Source organism: Canis lupus, chromosome 5 (genome assembly GCF_011100685.1).
Source record: "Canis lupus familiaris isolate Mischka breed German Shepherd chromosome 5, alternate assembly UU_Cfam_GSD_1.0, whole genome shotgun sequence".
Lineage (NCBI taxonomy): Eukaryota > Metazoa > Chordata > Mammalia > Carnivora > Canidae > Canis > Canis lupus.
The window spans coordinates 55482776-55503962 of NC_049226.1; the positions used below are offsets into that span (position 1 = coordinate 55482776).

At 41.1% G+C, this 21187-nt stretch overlaps 1 protein-coding gene across 2 annotated transcripts; it reads right to left on the bottom strand.

The window, feature by feature from the left end:
• Positions 1-663: 663 nt before the first annotated feature.
• LRRC42 (leucine rich repeat containing 42) lies at positions 664-21164 on the bottom strand. 2 transcript variants are annotated; one of them, XM_038537476.1, is made up of 8 exons: positions 20976-21164; positions 15255-15741; positions 9564-9695; positions 8294-8412; positions 6974-7062; positions 6703-6816; positions 2823-2907; positions 664-1169 (listed from the first exon to the last, which is right to left on the bottom strand). In XM_038537476.1, exons 2-8 carry the CDS (start codon positions 15725-15727, stop codon positions 895-897), a joined length of 1287 nt encoding a protein of 428 aa, XP_038393404.1. In that variant the 5' UTR covers positions 15728-15741; positions 20976-21164; the 3' UTR covers positions 664-894. The 2 variants fall into 2 exon arrangements, with proteins under 2 accessions (XP_038393404.1, XP_038393405.1); XM_038537477.1 differs by lacking the exon at positions 20976-21164 and adding an exon at positions 19958-20170.
• Between the last annotated feature and the right edge of the window lie 23 nt (positions 21165-21187).

The following is a 21187-nucleotide window of genomic DNA, read 5'->3' on the forward strand; positions in this document are numbered from 1 at the left end:
CTGCTCTAAGGCAAGTCATTGGTCTCAGGTTCCTAATCAGAGGTGATAATCCTGGCTTTGCAGGACTATCATGAAGATTCTTGGTGGTTTACTCTATAGACTTAATTGAGATTTTAATAAACGGTAGCTATTATTTAAGGTGGCAATGTAAGAGGCGGCTTTAGAGTTGGACAGAAAGTATAAATTCTGTGACCTTAATCAACTCACTTAGATTGAGGCTGAGTTTTCTTTTTCTTTTTTCTAAGATTTATTTATTTGAGAGAGAGAGAGAGAGAGAACACAAGTAGAGGGAGTGGGAGAGGGAGAGAGAATCCTCAAATAGACTCCCTCTTGAGAGCAGAGCCTGATGTAGGGCTCAATCCCAGAACCTTGAGATCATGATCTGAAGAGTTGGATGCTTACCCAACTGAGCCACCCAGGTGAGGTGGAGTGTTCTTAACTCTAAAGTGGGGCTAATACCTATCTTCCATTGTTGTTGTGGGGACAGAGTGTGGTGCACAGGAGGTGTTCAATAATGGAAGACACACACACACACACACACACCCCTTCTTGGGTGGGCCATCTTATACTAAGTCATGCTAAGCTGCCTTATTTCAAATGGCCTTCTATCCCAAACTAAAGTGTTATTTCCTGAAGTTTCAGTCTACACTTCACAAGCAGGACTTAAGGACAGCAAAAACGTTTATTTGAAAAAATTACTATGTATTGAAAATATACATTAGAAATTATTACATACTTCCATAGCATTCCCCTCCCCCACCACAAAAGTAGAAATATCCGCTTGCTATGCTAATGCCATAGGTAAAGTTAAACAAAAAGGAAAACACCATCAGCCCCCTTTCCTCATACATCAGATCAGAGTCAGGGGGAAAGAGGTCAACTCCTATCTACCAATCAGTAGGAATTTAACAAGTCCCAGTCTTCCACAGCAAGACATACATATTTCTGCTTTGAAGACTGCGAAGCATTGCTCTGTTCCTTCTCTGGCTCTTCAAAAGCTCTCTTCTTGCTCTTCTTTGACTCCTGGCTTGAGACAACTTCACACTTTAACAATGGTCCATGGCAGTCTGGGGCTTTCTCTTTATAGAACTGGAGTTTCTCAGAAGAGTTCACGTGGGTGTCTGCCAGTGGACACTTCACGGGGGCTTCTGTTCGAGCCCGCTTGCCATCTGTAAGAGTGACAGAAGGGAGTGGCCATGAGTTGATTACACTGGTGTGTTAACGCCTGCTCAAGTCCAGAAAGAGGATCCAAGGAAAACGACAAAGGCCCAAACAAAGAGAGGCTTGGATTAAGTTTATTCTCTTCTGAACAACCTAGCAAGTAACAGTGGCATGTGCACTAGCATAGGCTGAAGGAACATACCCACATGGGAGTCTTGACAGATTTGGATTCAAATCCCAGATCTGCCACTTCCTGGATAAGCCTACTTATCCAGTTACTCGGGCAAGTAACTTCTCTGAGATTGTTTTCTCATCTTCGTAAGGATATAAAACCAAATTCATAAGCATGATGTGAAGATAAATAAGGTAACATATAAAGTGTTCAGCACAATGTTTACCACATAATAAAAGCTCAGAAAAGGTTACCTCTTATTATTCAAAATCAGGACTTTGCTTCTAAACAAGAGCCAAATTTTAGGGCACAACTCTTAGCAAATGATACCACTTTATTCTACAGTTGTGGTATGCCGTGAATTCTAATTTTGTTACCTTTATTTTTCCTTCATTTTGACTTTATCACTTAACTCCTTTAAAAAAATTATAGTAAAATAACATAAATTTACCACTTTCATCATTTTTAAGTGTAGAGTCCTGAGGTACTGCGTTCATCCACATCCTTGGGCAAACATCACCACCATCTCTCTCCAGAACTTTTCCATGATGCAAAATGGAAACACTGTAACTGTTCATCAGGAACTCCCTTCTCCTCTCCCCAGGCTCTGATACCCACTACTCTATTTTCTTTTTTCTTTTTTTAAGATTTTATTTATTCATGAGAGAGAGAGAGAGAGAGAGAGAGAGGCAGACTCCATGCAGGGAGCCCAACGTGGGACTCAATCCTGGGTCTCCAGGATCAGGCCCTGGGCCGAAGGCAGCGCTAAACCGCTGAGCCACCCAGGCGGTCTTTCTCTATAAAGTTGACTATTTTAGGAAGCTCCTATAAGAAGAATCCCTCAACATGTTTCTTTTTGACTGGCTTATTTCACTTAGCATAATTTCTTCAAATTTCATCCATGTTATAATATATGTCAAAACTTTCTTCCTTCTTAAGGCTGAATAATATTCCATTGTATTGAAATACTATATGTTGTTTATCCTTTTATCACCCCCTCTTTGTGAATATTTTATTCCTATCTAATCTCTACATCCAACATGGGACTCACACTCACAACCTCAAGATTAAGAGTGGCACACTCCACTGACCGAGCCAGCCAGGCACCCCATTCACTCATTTTTTGATGGACACCTGGGATGCTTCTATCTTTTGGCTAGTCTTAATTCCTTTTTTAATGTTCTGTACTCTCTCTACTTTTGTGCCATGGCAAATCCTTTTTGGAACAAGAGGGAATATACATACATACATACATACATACATACATTTAATGAGCTATTTTCCTGGTGGTGGTGCTCAAAGCTAAGTGTGAACTTACACTGTAGTATGTCAAGAGAATACAAGTCTTGATGATCTATGTAAGTCAATACTATCATAATTACTTTTCCCACTGAGTGAAAATGGGCTGATACCCATTACGGGGTACCAACTGCTTTACGGGTGCAAATAACCTAACAGCAAAAATTCCAAAGAAAAAAGAATTTCTCACAGAAGTGCTGAGCTGCTGTTCGAGGCTCCCCAGATTCTTGTGGCTTCACAGCTTCTGAAGTCACACGCTCCCACTGCAGAACAATCTGAAAATGTATTTGAAAAGATTTTAATCTGAACAAAATCTCGAGCTTTTAATCTCAAGCTTTCCTGTTCCCCCTAGCTCCCTTTCCACAAACACAAATCCTGTGGTAATCTTCAGTTGATAGGTGAAAGAGTAACCAAGTCAAGCCTAGATTTTCTGTTTTAATGCAGGAGTTGATCAGAATACAAACATGCTAGATATACGTATTTGCATGACTCGGGAAAAATCTATAAAGCTGATTCCCTGTCTATCTTCATCTCTATTGCAAGCTAGAAAAAAGTGCATATCCTTAAATAAAAAAATGTAAAACCTTAGTCAAAATATTTTTCACAGATTAGACTCACTTTCATGCCTTAAAATATACCAAATATAATTCAAACTTGTATGTGTATAAAATTCCCACATTCCCATATTCTTACATTTCATGATCAGTTTCCATTTTTCAAAACTGTTACAGATGTATATTTATTATAAGCTACTAAAAATTCTTTTGGAAATCTGGCTGAGTATAAACTATACATAAAGTGATTATTTTACATATACTGCAAGTAACAAGAACTTTTAATATTTCTCATTATAGGATGCAATAAAATGATCATAAAGTCAAGGAAAACACTTCAGGACACAGAGATAGGACAACACAGAATGTTAAGAATATAGTTCCAGACTTAGCAACACCACCTCTAGCCAGGGTACCCTTGGCAAGTGATTTATTTTGGGGGGCTCAATTTCTTCATCTGTAAATTAATATTAATAATACTATACTAATACCCTCAGGCTGCTGTGAGGATTAAATGAGGGGTGTGGCTGTGTCTGGCACACAGAAAGCCCCAGGAAATACTAGATGTCATCCCTTCTACAAAACTTCTCTAGTTATGGGGAATGGGTCAGATTGAAGAGAACACCAGGATAAACCAAACCTGGTGATTCAGTGGGCAATATGGAAATAGTACTTCACTAACAGAAATATGTATGTCAATTGCAAGACCTGCCTGGATACAGGGAAGAAGAAAATGAGCTTGGTTCTGGACATGCTGAACCTGGGGTGCCTGGCAGCGATTTACAGACAGTATTTAGGAATGGATCTGTGTCAGAGAAGGTACAATCTTCCCTGCAGGGACACTGGAGATCACCAGGACAGTGAAAGGAGGCAGTGAGGAATCAGCCAGAGCTGGCAGGAGAAGTAAGAGTGGAATAAGGCGAAAGGCCAGGAAGGTGGAGAACGGGGTCAGATGCCACGTCCAAGAAAATGCCTGCTGCGAGGCAGGGAAGGCCAGACCTAGAGCACAAGGGATTAAGAACTGAGTGGGCAGCGAGGAGGTGGACAAGGTCACAGGAACCATGTCACAGCTGCACTGGGGGTGAAGACCACGTTCAAGAAAGTGTAAGGTATATTTATGCATGTAAAGAAAGCAGCCAACACAGCATGAGACTGAACACCAAAGGGTGGGGAGGAGAGGGAAATCATTATAAGTGGAATATCCCAGCGAAAGCTGAGGAACTCAGGGACTGGGACTGAAAAATATTCAAATGCTCAACCCTGGAATGAAATGGCACACTTGACCCCTGGGACAGGAGGGAAGCAGAATATGAAGAAAAGGGAGATATTGTGAGACAGGGAGGAAAGTAAGGGGACTCGTGTTATCTGGCCTCATTGGTCTGTGTCACCTGCAAAGAGCACAGCAGGAGCCTAGAGTGAGCCCCAAGACATTTCAATAGGGGGTCAGCAAGAGATGGCCCAAATGCTATGGTTGTGCCCCGGGGCCCACTCACATGCATGGGACGAAGCTCCATGTGTGAAGGAGCCCCATCATGCCTCTGAGCTTTGCTTTATTATGTTTAGCAGATACCATGTTTTTTATGAATGGAAGGTCTGTGGCAACCCTGCATAAAGACGAGTCTATTGGCACCATTTTTCTAATAGCATTTGCTCACTGCATGTCTCGGTGTCACATTTTGATAATGCTTGTGACATTCCAAATTTTTTCATAAATTTGCTGAAAGCTCAAGTGATGACTAACTTTTTTTTTTTTAAGATTTTATTTATCTATTCATGAGAGACACGGAGAGAGGGGGGAGAGAGGGGGAGGGGGGAGAGGGAGAGAGAGAGAGAGGGCACGAGCCAGAGACACAGGCAGAGGGAGAAGCAGGCTCCATGCAGGGAGCCTGATGTGGGACTCAATCCCAGGACTCCAGGATCACGCCCTGGGCCAAAGGAAAGTGCTAAGTCGCTGAGTCACCCAGGGATCCCCAGATGGCTAATATTTTTTTAACAATAAAATATTTCAAATTAACATTGAGTACATTATTTTTTAGACATAATGCTATTACACACTTAACAGACTACAGTATAAATTCTATATGTACTGGGAAACCAAAAAAATAATCTGATTTGCTTTATCGCAATACTTGTGCTTTTAAAAAGGTTTATTTATTTGAGAGAGAGGGCGTGGTGGGGAGAGGCAGAGGGAGAGAAAAGAATCTCAAGTAGAATCCCTGCTGAGCATGGAGCCCAATACGGGGCTCAATCCCACAACCCTGAAATCATAACCTGAGCCAAAATCAAGAGTCTGAGCAACCCAGGCACCCCACAATACTTGCTTCTTTGGGGCAGTCTGGAACCACACCCACAGTATCTCTATGGTATAATCTGTGCTTTCAAGCCAGGTTGCTAGGTATTTTACTTCAACCTTACCAAGCTCTGTAAGAAATCCTGGTTTCTTTATATGGATGAAGAAATTGCAACTCAAAGTTGTCTTAAGTCATAAAGCTATTGTGTTGTGCAGCCAGGATCCCAAACCCATGTCTCCTTGACTCCACAGCCTACGCTCATCCCCTCATCCCCTGCTACCAAACTTCATCAAGCCTTTGCATGATCATCCCACACCTGCCCCAAGTCCACTGGATATATGTTTAAGATTCATCCCACAGCTACAAACTGTTATAACGATTTCAGCATGTATCTTATGTACAAACACAAAAGTGCTCCTGAAATACTGACTCACCCCTTCTTGATTACTTACAGGAAGATGATACAATTAGGCACTTGGATAGGTCCACCATCATGCATTATAGTGGAGCCAAGGAAGAATCCAGAACAAAACAGGTGGGTCCTCGAGGCCTCTACCAAGAAACAGTATCTCAAGAAGAAGGGCACCAGCCATAGGCAAACTGCAATTTACTGGTGCCCTACTACCTGCTTACCTTCTAATTTCCTACTTAGGTCTATACTAAGTTGAGGAAGACCACCAAGAAGATAAGACCAAAGCAAAGGAAAGTCAGCCAAGAAGCTGAAAATGGGAGGGTTCACTCAGTGAGAGGACAAAAAAGGACATTTCCTCACCAAAGCTCTACAAGGTAAGAAATTTGCCCACACTAAGGGAAAGAGTGAGATTTGAACCCTTATCGGTGTGACTTTTTTTTTTCAGCATCTAATGCTGCTAAGAGAATGTGTCCTCTTGCAGCTGGACATACTGCTTTTTTGCATAGCAGGCCAGAATTCACTTATTTTCTGAGTCGTTTTCAAGATGGCATTTTCTCGACGGCATTTTCTCCTAGGGCAAATATGGATGAGCCACAATATAGTGACCAGAGCATGATCTCTAAGGACTGACATCTAACACTTTGCCTTAAGTAGTTGGGTCAGGTATAGGCCATTACTGTCTCTGATCTGATGTGAAGATGATAATTTAGCCAGACTACCTAGAAAATTAATGTTTGTTCAAGGTGTTGATTAAGGCACTTGGACTTAAAATGAAAAGCTATATACACTGTGAGAGAGAAAAATCTGCAGTACCTGGTCAGCCCAGCCCTCTGTCTTACAGTTACTGTGATCAAATTCCTTTAAAGGCACTTTGGAGTGGACAAGGCCTATGTGGGTCTGGAGCTTGTGTTTGACGGCTTTGATGTCCTACGAGGGAAAGAACAAGAAAGCACACACCTGGTCAATTCTTGCTTGCTTTCAGTGGGAAATAAATACCATCACAAACACCAGTCTTTTCTAAATACCAATTAGCAGGAGCAAAAAATATCTAATTATAAGTCTGGGAAACAAGCAAATGTCTTACCTTGAGCCCTGTCCCAGAAATATCTAAGCAGTTTAGTTTTCTAAAAGAGAAGAGGTATCCAATTCCCGCATCTGTGATCTCAGGGTTACCTAGATGTCAAAAACATAGGCTATATAACAGTATACAGTAGAGCTACTGCTAAAGTCCAACAATAAGCTCAGAAAAAGGCCAAACAATGATAAAATATAAAGTACCGAGTGAGCAAACTTTTCAGAGAAAACGATACAAAGATCTTACTTATCTTCATCCTGTCTGTAATATGGGAACAGCCACACCAAATGACCCTTAAGATCCTTTATAGCTCTAACTTTCTAGGAGGTGGGGATTAGCAGAAAAATAAATGAACCAGGAAGTTAACCCAAAGGGTTTAATCTGGAGCCCTATAAAAACAGCATCCATAAACATGTTTATGGTTTATCGTACTTTGTGTGTGGCTATTTCACCTCCAAAGTAAAAAGATTTTTAAAAGACTTTCAAAGGTTTTTAGACACAGAGACTGTTACTACTCTTACTAATTTGCACTGTCTTCAGAAATCTTTCTTACATATTACCTTTTCAAATCAGAGTATTACATTTAGCACTGAGTCCTCAAAGCCATGAGTACAATACCCAGCACATTCCAGATGCTCAAAAAATATTTGCTGAATAAATACACTTTTCTGGGAGGGAGGTTGGACATTCACTACGGTCTTCGTTTTACAGAAGTCGAGGCTCAGAGAGGCTAAATAACTTACTCAGGGTACACAGCTATTAAAAAATGTAGAACAAGGAGTGTCCTTTGACCTTAAACCCCTGTTCCTTTCATTCTTTTGACACCATACCATCCTGCCATATATTGAATGGACACTCAGTTAAATTGTAAATGATCTCTATCAACTTTTTACCACTAAAGTCACATCTGGTTAATCCTGAGTAAGTTATCACAACTGTGAATTCATCAAGATTTTCATCAAGCAAGTATTGATTAAAAGACCTAGCTGACAGACACTATGTATCAGCAACTCAAGGTAAGTAAAGGTGAGCCATATGTCTTTTATATATGCCATGAGAAGGATGAAAGGCTGCCCTGTCTGCACAGAGTGGTCCAGATGAATCTGGAAAGGCTTTTCCTACCCTAAAGAGGGGGCAGCAAACCAGGAAAGGTACCTGGCCAGGAGTCAAGACCCTCTGGCTTTATTCTTGCTCTGCCACTAACTTGCTGTGGCATCTAGGAAAGTTACCACCTTTAATCTTATCACCTCTAAAATGATGGGGGAAGAACTAGGTGATTTCTAAAACCATTCTTCCAACATTAAGAACTATATTTCTAATAAAACTTACAAGATAAGTCTAATAATGTTAGATTTTCAAGGCCTCTTTTCATCACTCGAACTGGTGCTGTCATTTTCCGTACCCCAGCATCAGATAAACAATTATCCTTCAGGTGGAGCTGAGTTACGCTAGGGAAACAAAGTCCATAGATAAATCAGATTTTGAGAAAGTCTATGCACAAGAACATGCTTTCATAAATTTCATCTATAAATACATCCTGTTATCTCATACCCAATGCATTTAATGGAATTATAAACCTTTTGGTGCTATTTACTAGTTGAGGGTTAAGTTAGGGATGGAAGTGTCATGTAGTACTAATCTCCGATGGCAGAGGGCACTAAGGCTATATGGTCAAATGAGGTAAACAGAGACTTCATTAAGGGGATAAATATATCTTGTTTAACACAGAAGCTACATTCATGAAAAATCCTATTTGAAAACCAAAAACACTCTAAATAGGTCAGGAAAGTCTACTAAAGAACTCCTAGGAGAATTCTTTTTGCAAAGCAAACAATCCTCTAATTTTAACCTAGCTTTATAAATCTAGATTTTCAGACTGGTTTTTAGGTACACCCATCACCCAATCCATCCAGCTAACCTGAAATTTTAGGGTATTAATTTGCTCCACTGTCCCACACACAAGACATCTGAACCTTTACTAAACCTCACACAAAAATACCTTTGTATGGGGTAGTGTGTAGGTGTCACTGTCTAAAGCAGGCCCTAGGAAGCTGGTTAGACTTGAGTTTGTCATACTGTTATGCTTCTGGCTGTTTATGAAACCACAAAGGAATCCATCTGGCCTCCTCTCTGCTGGCCAGACTGAGCAACTGGAGATCAGCTGGACTATTTGCAAATGGTATAAACTGGGTGATTTCTTTAAATTATGATTCTTGCAAAGAATGAGGCGGTCTTCAATAGTTTACTTTTTAAATAATTTATAGTTCATTGATAGTTAAAATACAAAAGGATGACTTTTGTTAGAATAAACTAGGACTGGAAAACTAAGGGCAAAATCATTTTCACCCCAGGCTGTTTCGTATATTGCATGTTGAAATAAAGGTTATTTTAGAAAATGAACCAACAGACTTGGTTTCCTAAGAACTGTTTAATCTATATTGCTTGTGCCTAGTAAAGGAGATTTAAAATGTTTTAGAAAAGAAAAAAAATTAGCAAATAAACACAGGACTGGAAAGTGATTAGCATTCTTCAAGATGATCCCACTGGGTCATCTTTAAAAAAAAAAAAATTCCATCTACAAGTGGTGGCAGGTCAATACCTAGACAGGGCCTCATTGGTGAGATGTTCTAGAAGTTCATGCTCATCTCCAAGCTTGCAACAGGAAAGATCCAGGCAGGTCAGCTCCCGGAAAGACTTAATCTCCTCAAGTTTTTCTGAAATCACCAGGTATCTGTGGGGCATGGAGAGCAATCAATAGCTTTTCTTTTCCTTCTTTTAAAACATTACCATTTGTGGCTTCATGATTTAGTCAACATTCCATCAGTACAAGGAACTATGTAATAAGCAGACTTCACCAACTACTATGTGAGCCAGGGTGAATTTTTTAACTAGTGAATACTTTGAGTCTTTTTACATGACAGTGGAATAAAAACTTTTAAATAAAAATATACAAAAAAAATTAAGAATAAAAATATATGAGCAAAGGCAAGACACAAGAGAAAACATCTTTGTCAGAAAACAGACCTTGAAAAAAAAAAACACAGAAAACAAAACAAAACAACAACAAAAAAAAGCAGACAGACCTTGGTGTTGGGACCTGATGGGAGAATTTCCAAACTTTAGGACACTCAAAAAATTAATCATTCATTCTTTTAAAGTTGCCTTTTATCTTATGCTCAAGTATCTACTAGCTTGAAAACTGGAACACGGCCTGGAACTCTGAGTTCTAATCTCTGCACATCCCTAAGAATATACCAAGAGATGTTTGGCAGATCACATTTTATCTTTTCTATTCAAACATGTTTCAGTGGCTGCCCACTCCACTGCGCCTGTTAACTTCACTCTGAAAGTTCGTGCAGTATGACAAACTACAAAGACTTAGTCTCCTCTAGATGGTTAAGACAAACCTATGAGCACAATTTAATTACAATGGAGCACCTTGCCAAACTGCTATCAGGAAGCATCAGGGAGGCCTCTGGAGAGGAAAAGAAAAGGGCATTCCACAGCCCAGGCTGGGGCCTCCACCCTGCTTTCCAGTTGTTCATCTATTTCAGATGATATCAGTGAGAAAAAAATGAAAAAGGATTAGGAGTGACAGGAAATAGGGAAGAGAAGATCCTAAGAAAACAGGAAAACTGACTTGTGGCAAGACAATGACTTTTTCATCCACTTTCCTCATGGATATCTAGAAGTTTCCACAGCAAAATGGTATGCTAGAATCAGTGGAGTTACACTTAAAAGTGTTCACTTCTCTTTTCTGTCAATAGGATCATAATTACCAAAGACAAAGAAGATAGGATAACGTGAAGGCAAGAGGGAAGTTAGATCTCTTTTCTTCCTATTTCCAATCAAAATAAGATGTACTGAAAGCTGGTCACTGGCCTAACTGCTAGGTACAGATGGCCTGGGGCATTGATACCCTCTCTAAGCAGCCTGGTGACAGAGCTCAGCTGGATACACAACTGAGTCTTATTTACACAGACGTATTTTAATTGCACTGTAAATAAAGCTGCTGTTTTCTATCTTCCAATCAGAGTTGGAAGTGGGTTAATGGGGATTTGGGGGATTACTGGCAATCAGAGAAAGGAAAACACACATCCTTTGATCAATTAACCAAAAGATTTTTAGTAATTCTGAAACAAGGGTTATCCGCGAAGGACATAACAATGTATAATGTGATTAACAGAACAAAAATCAAGGCTGAGAAACCAACATGCAAAGCAACAGACAGACACTACTAGATGCTTATCTAGGACCTGATCAAAGCTCTAGGGTCTTGCTCAACACCCGTCTTCCAATTAATGAGTTTAGAATCGTGTAATGGAGAAGCAAGAGAAAGTACATGGACATATTTTAGTGTCAGATACAATTGAGTTTGGATTGTAACAATCCTAATTACTTGTGTGACTGTGAAAAGTTACTTAACTTCTCTGATCCTCAATTTCTCCCACTGAAAATGCGGCAACTGATTACTTCTTTTAAGGATAAGAATACTAGACACAATATTCCAAAAGCACATGGCATCTAATAGAATCTCATCTCATTTCATGGTAGTTATTATAATCACTTCATTACACAGGGTGATATTTTAAGGAAAACATGTTTGCCTCCTGTAACCACTTGGAATAAAAACCACTGGGCTTTCAACACAGGAAGGAAATAGTTTTTATAAGTTGGAACCCAGTTGCAAAGACACTGGCTCTCCATCTAACAAGCAGCTTTGTGACCCACCCTAAGACAGTGAGTGCCTGAACCTCCCCAATTACTTATTTTTAATAATTTCTTCAATCTCCTTCTCTTTGATCTGAACCCTTTGTGTTGCTATAGCATCAGCCCTGGATTGTAAATGCAAACCCAAATCTCTTGTCCTCTTCCTATTTTTCTCTGGGGATTCAAAAGGAGAAGGGAAGTTTGGGATCGCAATTGAAAATCATTTTTAAAAAAAGATTTTTAAGTAATCTCTACACCTAATGTGGGGCTAGAACTCATGACCCTGAGATCAAGAGTGGCATGTTCTTCCAACTGAACCAGTCAGATAGCCCCACAATTGAAAATCTTAATCTTGTATCTGAACAAGACAGCAAAGTTTAGGATTCTTGCAATAAAGACTACATTAAAAACGTTTCTTATATTTATATTCATGATCATAAAAATAACATATATCCCCTGTAGAAAAAAAATCAAGAAAATGTGAAAAATTATAAAGAAAATTTAAACGACTTGCAATCCCACAATCTACATTTTGAAAGACTTTTTCTACATATGCAATGCATATAAAAATTCCTTTTTTTAAAAAAATTGGATCATATAGTATATGCAATTTTATCCTTTTAAATGTATCATATAAGAACATTTCACATCATTTTAAGTAATCTTTGAACATTAATAGCTATATAATATTTCACCATATGAATGTGCCATAATTGACTTATTTCCAGTTGTTGGATATTCAGCTTTCAGGTTTTCACTATTACAAATAGTATCATAATGAACACCTTATATAAAAGTATTTGTTCTCATGTCTGAGTTATTACATTAAAAATTATGATAGATTCCCAATAAATGGAATTAATGAGTCAAACGGAATGGATATTTTTAAGGCTCTTGATACATGTTGCTAAGCTGCTTTCCAGAAATGCTAATTTATGTGCTCACCAAACATGAACGAAAGGGCTATTCTCATCCAAACTGACCAATGGCAGTATATAGATGTCACAAATGGATAAAAAGCATTGTCACTATCATGAAAAATACTTAAGCTAGAACGATAGATGGGGAGAAAACAGAATACAGATTATAGATAGTATATTCCTAAATGCATAAATATATTTGAAAATGATTATCATGAATAGTGGGATTATGAATTTCTTAAAATTACAGCTTTATATATTTCCCAAATTGTACTGCCTTTATAAAATAATTTTAAAACAAGGCATCTATCATAATTCTACTTTTCATGTTTCAATTTTTCTACAATGAACATAAATAACTTGAAACAAAACATGAAGGGGTAAAATATATTTTAAATAATGTGCTACAGTGAAATATTGCTTGGATTTTTCATTTAGGTAAGGTAATTCTTTTTTCTACTGGTAACAGCCCCAGGCTCAGCTGTAACTAACCATAGCATGGAGACAGAGTTTTTAGAAGGTGCTTGCTCAGTTCCTAAGTCCACAGTTCTGCTCCCGTCTACATGTATGTTTATGCCTTGTCTTTTTAAAGTACAATATTTGAACCAGAGTGATGCCATTAATTCTATGAGCCAATTAAATAAAGAATTCTTCTTTTTTGTTTTTTAAAGTTTTTTTTTTTTTTTTTTTTTGGAGAGAGAGGAAGAGAAAGCATGAGCTAGAGGGAACGACAGAGAGAGAGTGGGAGAAGCCGGCTCCCTACTGAGCACAGAGACCGACACAAAGCTCTATCCCAGGACCCCAAGATCATGACCTGAGCTGAAGTCAGACATTTAACCAACCAAGCCACCCAGGCACCCCTCCTTTTTTTGTTTCTTAAGGCATATGAATTTACCTTATGCTTTCTGACATGACTTTCTCCTCTTACATGCTCTACTTTAGCCTTGTTTTAATGGTCATATTGATGGTGCATTTAATAGAAAGCTAACTTTTCACATTTTCTAATCACAAAAAAGTTCATGTAATGGCACACTACACAGTTACTTTTAAAATCTACAGGTATTGATAGTAAATGATTTCCAAAATATATAAAGCAAGCAAGATGCATAATGGTGTAAGGAGTGTGCTGCCACTTGTATAACAAAGGGGAGAGCTATAGATGCATGTACCTGTACAAGATGTCACTGGAATGACATAAAAGAAACTGTGAACAGTAGCTGCCTCTGGAGAAATAGGAGATAAAATGGGAGGGAGGCCATGTTTCACTGTATACCTTTCTGTGTTTGAATTATTTTCCAGGCACATTTTTTAGTTTTTGTTTGTTTTTTTATGTGGGCTCCATGCCCAGCACAGAGTCCAACACAGGGCTTGAACTCACAACCCTGAGATTAATACCTGAGCTGAGATCAAGAGTTGAGTGTTTAATCTACTGAGCTATCCAAGGCACCCCTAAAGGTTTTTTTTAAAAAATTAGTAGATGCTTTAAAAATAATTTTAGGTAATGGTAAAATAAAATTTTATCTGTTTTATTTTTTAAGTGGAGCACAAAGTATGGCTTCAATTCATGACCCCGAGATCAAGACCTGAGCCTGAGCTGAGAACAAGAGTCCAGGATACTCAACCAACTAAACCACACAGGTGCCTCTAAAAACTTTAAATAAATCAATAAAAGCAAAGGCAAGTCACAATAGAAAACATTTGTTCTGTTAGAAAACAGAGTTTGGTGTTGGGACCCAACAAAATGAGTCATGGGAAACCTCACTAAAATGAGAGTGGTCAGGTTTTCAGCAAGGGGAGCTCTCACTCCCTATCACTCAGAGTCAACAGAGGACCCGAAGCGAAAAGCCTGACTTGACCTTACGTGGACTTGACCTTTCATGTGTGAGTCTTACTCTACGACTCCCAGCCAAAGGAAGAAATGCTGCTTTCCTCCTCCCCTCTGACAAGAGCTTCACCAAAGAAAAGCCACCCCATTCTGAACTCCTAGTTTATTCCAATGTACTTTAAGTTTGGAACAACCTTCCCAACTTCTCTTTTCTCCTGAAAAAAGTATGCCTCTCCTTTGTTCCCCCAGGCTTGCCTGTGGTTTTCCAATAGTTTGATTGTCTCAGATTGCAGTGCTCTTTTATTCTTCAATAAACCCATCTTCTGCTGGTAAAATAGCTGCCAGTTTCTATTTTTAAAGTGAACAGACCATATTTGAAAATTTCCATATTTCGGGATACTTGAAATTTTAATCACCTTTTAAAAAAGTTACTTTTTTATCCAATGCCCAATATCTAGAGTTCTGAAAACTGGAATCGGCCCAGAACTCTGGTTACTAATCTTCACATCCTCAAGAGCACACCAAGAGATATTTGGCAGATTGTATCTTGTCTTTTCTCATACTAGACTACAAGTATTTTTTTTTACTGAATGGAGGAGTGGTGACAATCAAGCAGTGGTGAAGCGGTTTCAAAATAAAGCTGTGTTTTCTGGTGGGGGCAGTGGGTAGGGAGAAAGACAGTGATTTTTCTCAAAATGGCCGGCCACTTTTTATTTAGAAGTTTTAAACTGTAGTGCTATTTGATGGGAGAATGCCCCCAAGCCCACAAAGCCCCAGAACTAGACAGACTGAACATATCCAACACAATACTCAATACTCTAATCAGAACACCCACCTGTTTCGCAAACACAGGGAGCAAAGTACCAGACTTCCGTAGGCTTCTGTGAATTTCTGTAAAGCCCTCAGCCCTGCACCTGGCTCTGTGAATTTCTGTCTGGCTTCCGCTGCAGAAAAGAGCTTTTCAGCAATCTGCTCAGGAAAGCCAATAAGGGAATCAATGTGATCAACGTTGTCAGAGATAAAGCCCAGGACGAGGCTGAAGAGAGACTTAGCAGAGTACCGAAGATTCCCCTCCCGGGTATATGTGAAGATGAAATGATCAGTCTTCTCTTTCTGCGCAGTATCATCTTCCCTGTTCATGCAAAGCTCCACAGAGAAGCCTTTGGGAAACAGTCTGAAAGGCCTTGGCTTCTGCAGGCTACTCCTGACACCATCCAAGGCCAGATTGACCATGTGCAGCTGACCATTTTCTCGTACGTAGATGGGTCCTGGGTCCAGGTGGTTTTCGGAGTTGAGGTAGTAAGACATTGCCTTGCTTCCAGCTGTAAAAGCAAAGCACAAAGGAAGCAAATCCAATTAAAATGCCATTTATAACATGCAACTTCATCTTGCTGTGCCCAGAGTTTTACGAGCCTACCAGGAAGGCCCTTTGGTTGATGTGGGGAAACAAAGCTTCCCAGCTGCCTATGAACCTGGCACTGCAGGCTGCCTCTATCTGGAATGCTGTCTCCTACTTTCCCCCTTTTCTTTATATCTGGTGCACTCCTACTTATCTTCCAAAAGCTAGCTCGAATCTCATTTCTACAATTCACCCTGGGGAAGTTACAGAAGCACAGAGAGTCATCTACAAGAACAAAGAAAGTCACGGCAGCATAGCTGATTAATCACAAAACAAATGGAAACAACCTAAATGTCCAACAGCAGGGATATTATTAAATAAATTATGATACATCCATACCATGGAATGTTATGCAGCCATTAAAATCATAAAATTTTTATTGATTTGAAAGTTACAAATGTACAAACAGTATACATGAAATTCACTATTTCTGTTTTAAAAAATGTATTTACACACAGAACAAAGACCAGAAACATAACTTCCTTGCTACGTTGGCACCTTCCACATACTTTGTTGATTCAGTGTTCTGCTACTGATTTATTTCTGGGCCTGTGTTCTACTGGTTTGAGCTCCTTGAGGAGAGGGACCAGGTTTAATTCATCCAGACTCTGGGATGCTCTGAGATATAACATAGTGCTCTGGGATTTAACAGTCCCTGGGTGGATATTTGTTAGACTAAAGTCTACTAATTTGCCAAACCTTACACAGACCACCAGCAATAGGCTTTTTTGGATCTACAAAGACCTCCATTACAAGAGCTGGGGGGAAAAAAAAAGCTATTCTACCTCTTGGAAACATCTTATCTCTTAGGGCTCTATTAGGACACTTTTGAGGTGAGGCAAGACACCAAACACAGTAGGCATTTATGCAATGGTTGACATTTTGTGCTCAGGCATTAGTTGGAATAAACATTTGTTTTCCTGAGAAACTGAGATTGCTATGTTAAATGAAAGCCGCTGATTATCATTTCTGCAACAACACAATGATCTAAAGAGAACTGAGAGTTAAAATTCTATATATGTCAAATAGCTGCCATTATCTTTAAAAGACTGACTTTCAGAGTGAACTAACTCAGCTTCTTCTGCATCAATGCAGGGCTGGGATGTAGTTTTGATGCCACGTAAAAGTGTCAGCAAACAATCAAGTCAGTGATCAAAAATGCTGAGTCTCTGGAGATCAAATAGTGATCCTGTTTGTGGACAGCAGTACAATCCACGTTTCTCCTGAGGATAATTATGTGTGTAAAAGCACATCAGAAAGAAGGGCCCTGACTAGCCTGACAACCTCACCCTTTCCTGCTCGGCTTCTTATGCCCTACTCTTCAGCCATGCCATACTACCCAAGTAAGCTGGCTGTGCTCTCTTGTCCCACTGGTCTTTGCCCATTCTGCTGCTCCCTTTGGTTGGACCATCCTTTTCTGCTTTCTAGCTCATCCTTATTCATCATTAAAACTCAGCTCAACCACGATCCCTCTCCTGGGAAGTCTTCACTAACCCCTGCACCAGTGCATGCCTGTCTGGTTTTCCCAGAGCACCAGTGTCTCTTCTATATATAGCACTTAGCACCGTGTCCTATGTTCACTTGCTAACGTTCCCAGAGCTGTGATCTTTGAAGGCATGGCATTTATGTTTTTCATCTTTTTCTCAGGCCCAACACAGTGCCTAGTCTTGAGTAAGCCCTCAACAAATACATGCTGAACTGAATAAGAAGAAGGGTGAGACCTCAAAGGGACAGACTCAGTGCTCTGAACTGCAGGGCCTGCTGATACTGTTGCTAGGAGCCAGCTCCTCTTCTAGGCAACAGCTGCAGACTCCTCCCCCACTTGCCAGACCCTTCTGCAGGTGGTAGAAGCAAAGCAAATGATGGGAGAATATTGCTACTGGTACTACCAGGGGAGGGAAAAAACCCTAAAACCCAGACAAAAAAATTCCTGTCACGGTGCCAGCTCTAATAACCCATACTCTTGCCAGTATTCAGTGACTGCTGCTAAGGAGATGCCTCACTTATTCTAAGCTGTTCTTTCAGCAGAGGTAAGTATCTGGCCCCTTCAACCTCACAGATGTTAATCTTGATGAGGAGATAAAGCAGATTCTCTGTCTTTATCTCTGGATTTGGACATTCAGAGCCCTATTCTACCTGTGGATCAGAAATTAGTCACCCTTATGGCCCTAAAAAAGGAATGACTTGACTATAATAATAGAAAGGCAAATTCTATGAAGAGAACATATTATAACGTATCAGCACACTGTAAGCTCCCTGACAACGAAACAGGGTCTGTATTTCTCCTGACCCCCACTCCCAACAGTGTGTTCCACAAACTTTATAGAGTCAAATGGACAAATGGATAAATGATCACTTCAGGTGAAAATCAGAAAGGTCCGGTTCCATCCAGCAGAGGGCACAAGCGTCTTGGGACCAGAATATGGACACTAACCCAGGCTGCCCCTAAATCCTGGCAGCTTCTCTTTGCATGGATCGCTTTCAAAAAAGGCAGTACTGGCTATTTTTTACTCCTAAATTACTCAAATGCTAGTTGTCTTTCTAAATTATGAAAAAAAGAATCCAGTATTTCCTGAAGAGTAAAAAACCACATTATCTGTCCAGAAGGCCCAAGGCTCCTCTGCTCTTCAATGAAGGTACTTGAGGAACTAACCTTGGTTCAAGAAATCCTGGTAACCTTTGATTTCTATTAAATTTGTGCATCTTGCATCCTCTCAATAAGAAGCTTCCGGAAAGTTTGTGAGGTACTATAAAAAGAGCTAAGAATAAGCTTAATGTTTAAGCCTTTCAAGGTTAAGAACCATAAAGGCAAGAGAATTCCACATAAAGCTTCCATACTTAGCTTTGCTTATGCCTGGCTGTACATGGTGGTCGGTTATAAATGGGCTCTCAAGCAACGAGGCCTGTTCTACACCATGGCAAAAATCCCATGCAAACTGGAAAATTAAAATTAGTATCTGCAAGAAAGTCCAGCTTAGATTTGCATTAACTATATTTTATATTGGATCAACAGAGTACTGGGCATTCTGATGGTCTCCCAGCCTGTCTCCAGAGAGGCAGTTCTCTAAACCGTACAACTGCACAGAAAAATATTACATAGTGCATGTTCTAGTTAGTATTCAGTCACCACAAAGGAGCCAAAGTTACCACAAAGCGTATCATTTCATCTTATGAATAAAACATAACCTTACTTACTACATTACAAACTCAGTTCTCTATCGCCTCTTTGAATAAGAGGCAAAATAAAATAATTGATAATTAAACATGACAACTTTTTAGATCTTGAAGCCAGTTTGCCAAGCAAGAAGCAGGACCATACCAATTAAGTGGACTGGAGGGAAGGAATCAGAGACAGAGGCCACAGGATTAAAACTGTGAGCTGGGTCTATGGCTCTCTAATTTGAAGGGGGGGAAAAAAAAGCACCTAACTTTAGTAGGTAAAGTAACAATTCCCAAAGAGTAAATCATAGTAATAATGGTGACGATGATCATGATACTGGGTGCGATAACTACCATGTATTAAGCAGATACCAGTTGTCAGGTACTGTGCTAAGCACTCAATTAAGTGATCTCACGTAACCCTCAACAATCCCTTGAGGTCAAGATTGCCATTTAACCGGTAAAAAGGCTCAGAGAAGTAAAGTAACTTACTTAAGGAACAGAGCTAGTAAGTGGCAGAGCCAGAATTCAATCTCAAGGCTGTATTACTCCAAAGCTCTAGCTCTTTCCACTGCATGATGCTGTCTCTCAAGAATAAAAATATGACATCAGCCTTAGGGATTAAAAAAAGATGTTAAAAATTAATCTCACCCACCTGTTTGATCCTCTGGTATTCACTGGCTTAAGCTGGGGGTAGGGGTGGGGGCAGGGAGGAGATAAAAACCAGTGGACATCTGAGGAAAGAGTTGGTGGGAACAGAGCCAGGACAGAGCTACATTGAGGCCTCCCTTCTTCCCTCTGCCAGGGCAGAAATTACCCACATCCACACACCAGGAAAACATCTGTCAAGCCATGGCCTTCATCCCAGGCTTCAGACACCCTTGGTTTATTTGAAAATGCAGCATTCTTGAGAAAATTTCTACACAAAAACTTGAACGGAAATTAGTTCCAAACCACCTATAACTAACTAACGATCTTACCTTAATTGTTCTGTGCCACCATCATTATTCAATTCTCCACTCCTCTCATTATTTTTACCTTACAGCGTGTGCACTTTCCTACCTGCCTTTTCACCCACACCCTTTCCTCCCCCAAAGCTCCAGAGAGCCACACCTGACTTAGCTCCCTACTTCCTTCCAGGAGCATGCCAATCTCTCCTACATCCTGACACTCTTAACAGTTCTTCTACCCGCCAACTCTAGACTTTTCCACATAAAATCCCAAATCCTGACAGCCCCCCCCCCTCCCCCCCCCCCCCCCCCCCCCCCCCCCCCCCCCGCCTTCTCCCACTCTTAACATCCCCGTCCTGGCCTCTCACACCCCAGGCCCTTCCAATCCTTCCAAGGCACTTCTGAAACGAGGTTCCTGGTCCCAAACACCCAATCTCACCTCCACCTGCTTCTCCTTCCTGCCCCACACTGTTCCATCCCCATGGATTCCACCCCCAGGCACTCTTCCTCTGTCCTTCACCAAGTATTCTTCTTCCCTTCTTCCTAGTCTCTGGGATTCCCTCTCCTAGGACTCCAATCTCTCTCTCCTCTTGTCTTCTGTCTATAACCTTCAAAATCCCCTTCCTTCACGCCTCCTTATGCCCAACTTCAAAACCCACAGCCCCAACTTTTCTTCTCCACTCCCAAGACCCCACCCCTTCCATTCTAAGCCTGGATCCTTCCCTTCCTACACTTCTCAGATCCCCCTCGGTTTTCCTCTTCGCCAGTACTGCAATTCTCCCTCCCTCCCTCCCTCCCTCAATTCCCACGCATGCCCCTCCCCGAGCCCGCCCAAACTAACCCTGCTCCCACCTTGCCCCCAACTACCCTCCGCGGCACCCCGACCCCACCCTACATCCTCCTCCTCACCTCTCTCACCCAAGCCACACCCCAACCCCGTCCCTCCCGGCCCACCCCTCCCCCACCCCGCCCCTCCCTCGCACCCCGCCCCCGCCCCCACTCGCTGCCCGGGGCTGCGTGAGCGGCCCAGCCCGCGGCCGCCACCTACCTGTGCCCCTGCCCGGGGCTGCGAGCGGCCGCTTCGCGGTGGCGGCTCCCTCCTCCCGCGGCGCGGCTGACGGGGAAGCGGCTCGGCGCCGCCGGCACAAAGCTAGGGAGGGTGGGACCGAGAGAGCTCGGGAGGAGGGAGGGGGCTGGGGTCGACCTGGCGCCGTGGGACCGCGGGGCTGGCAAGGGGCGGGGGGGCGGGGGGGCAAGGCT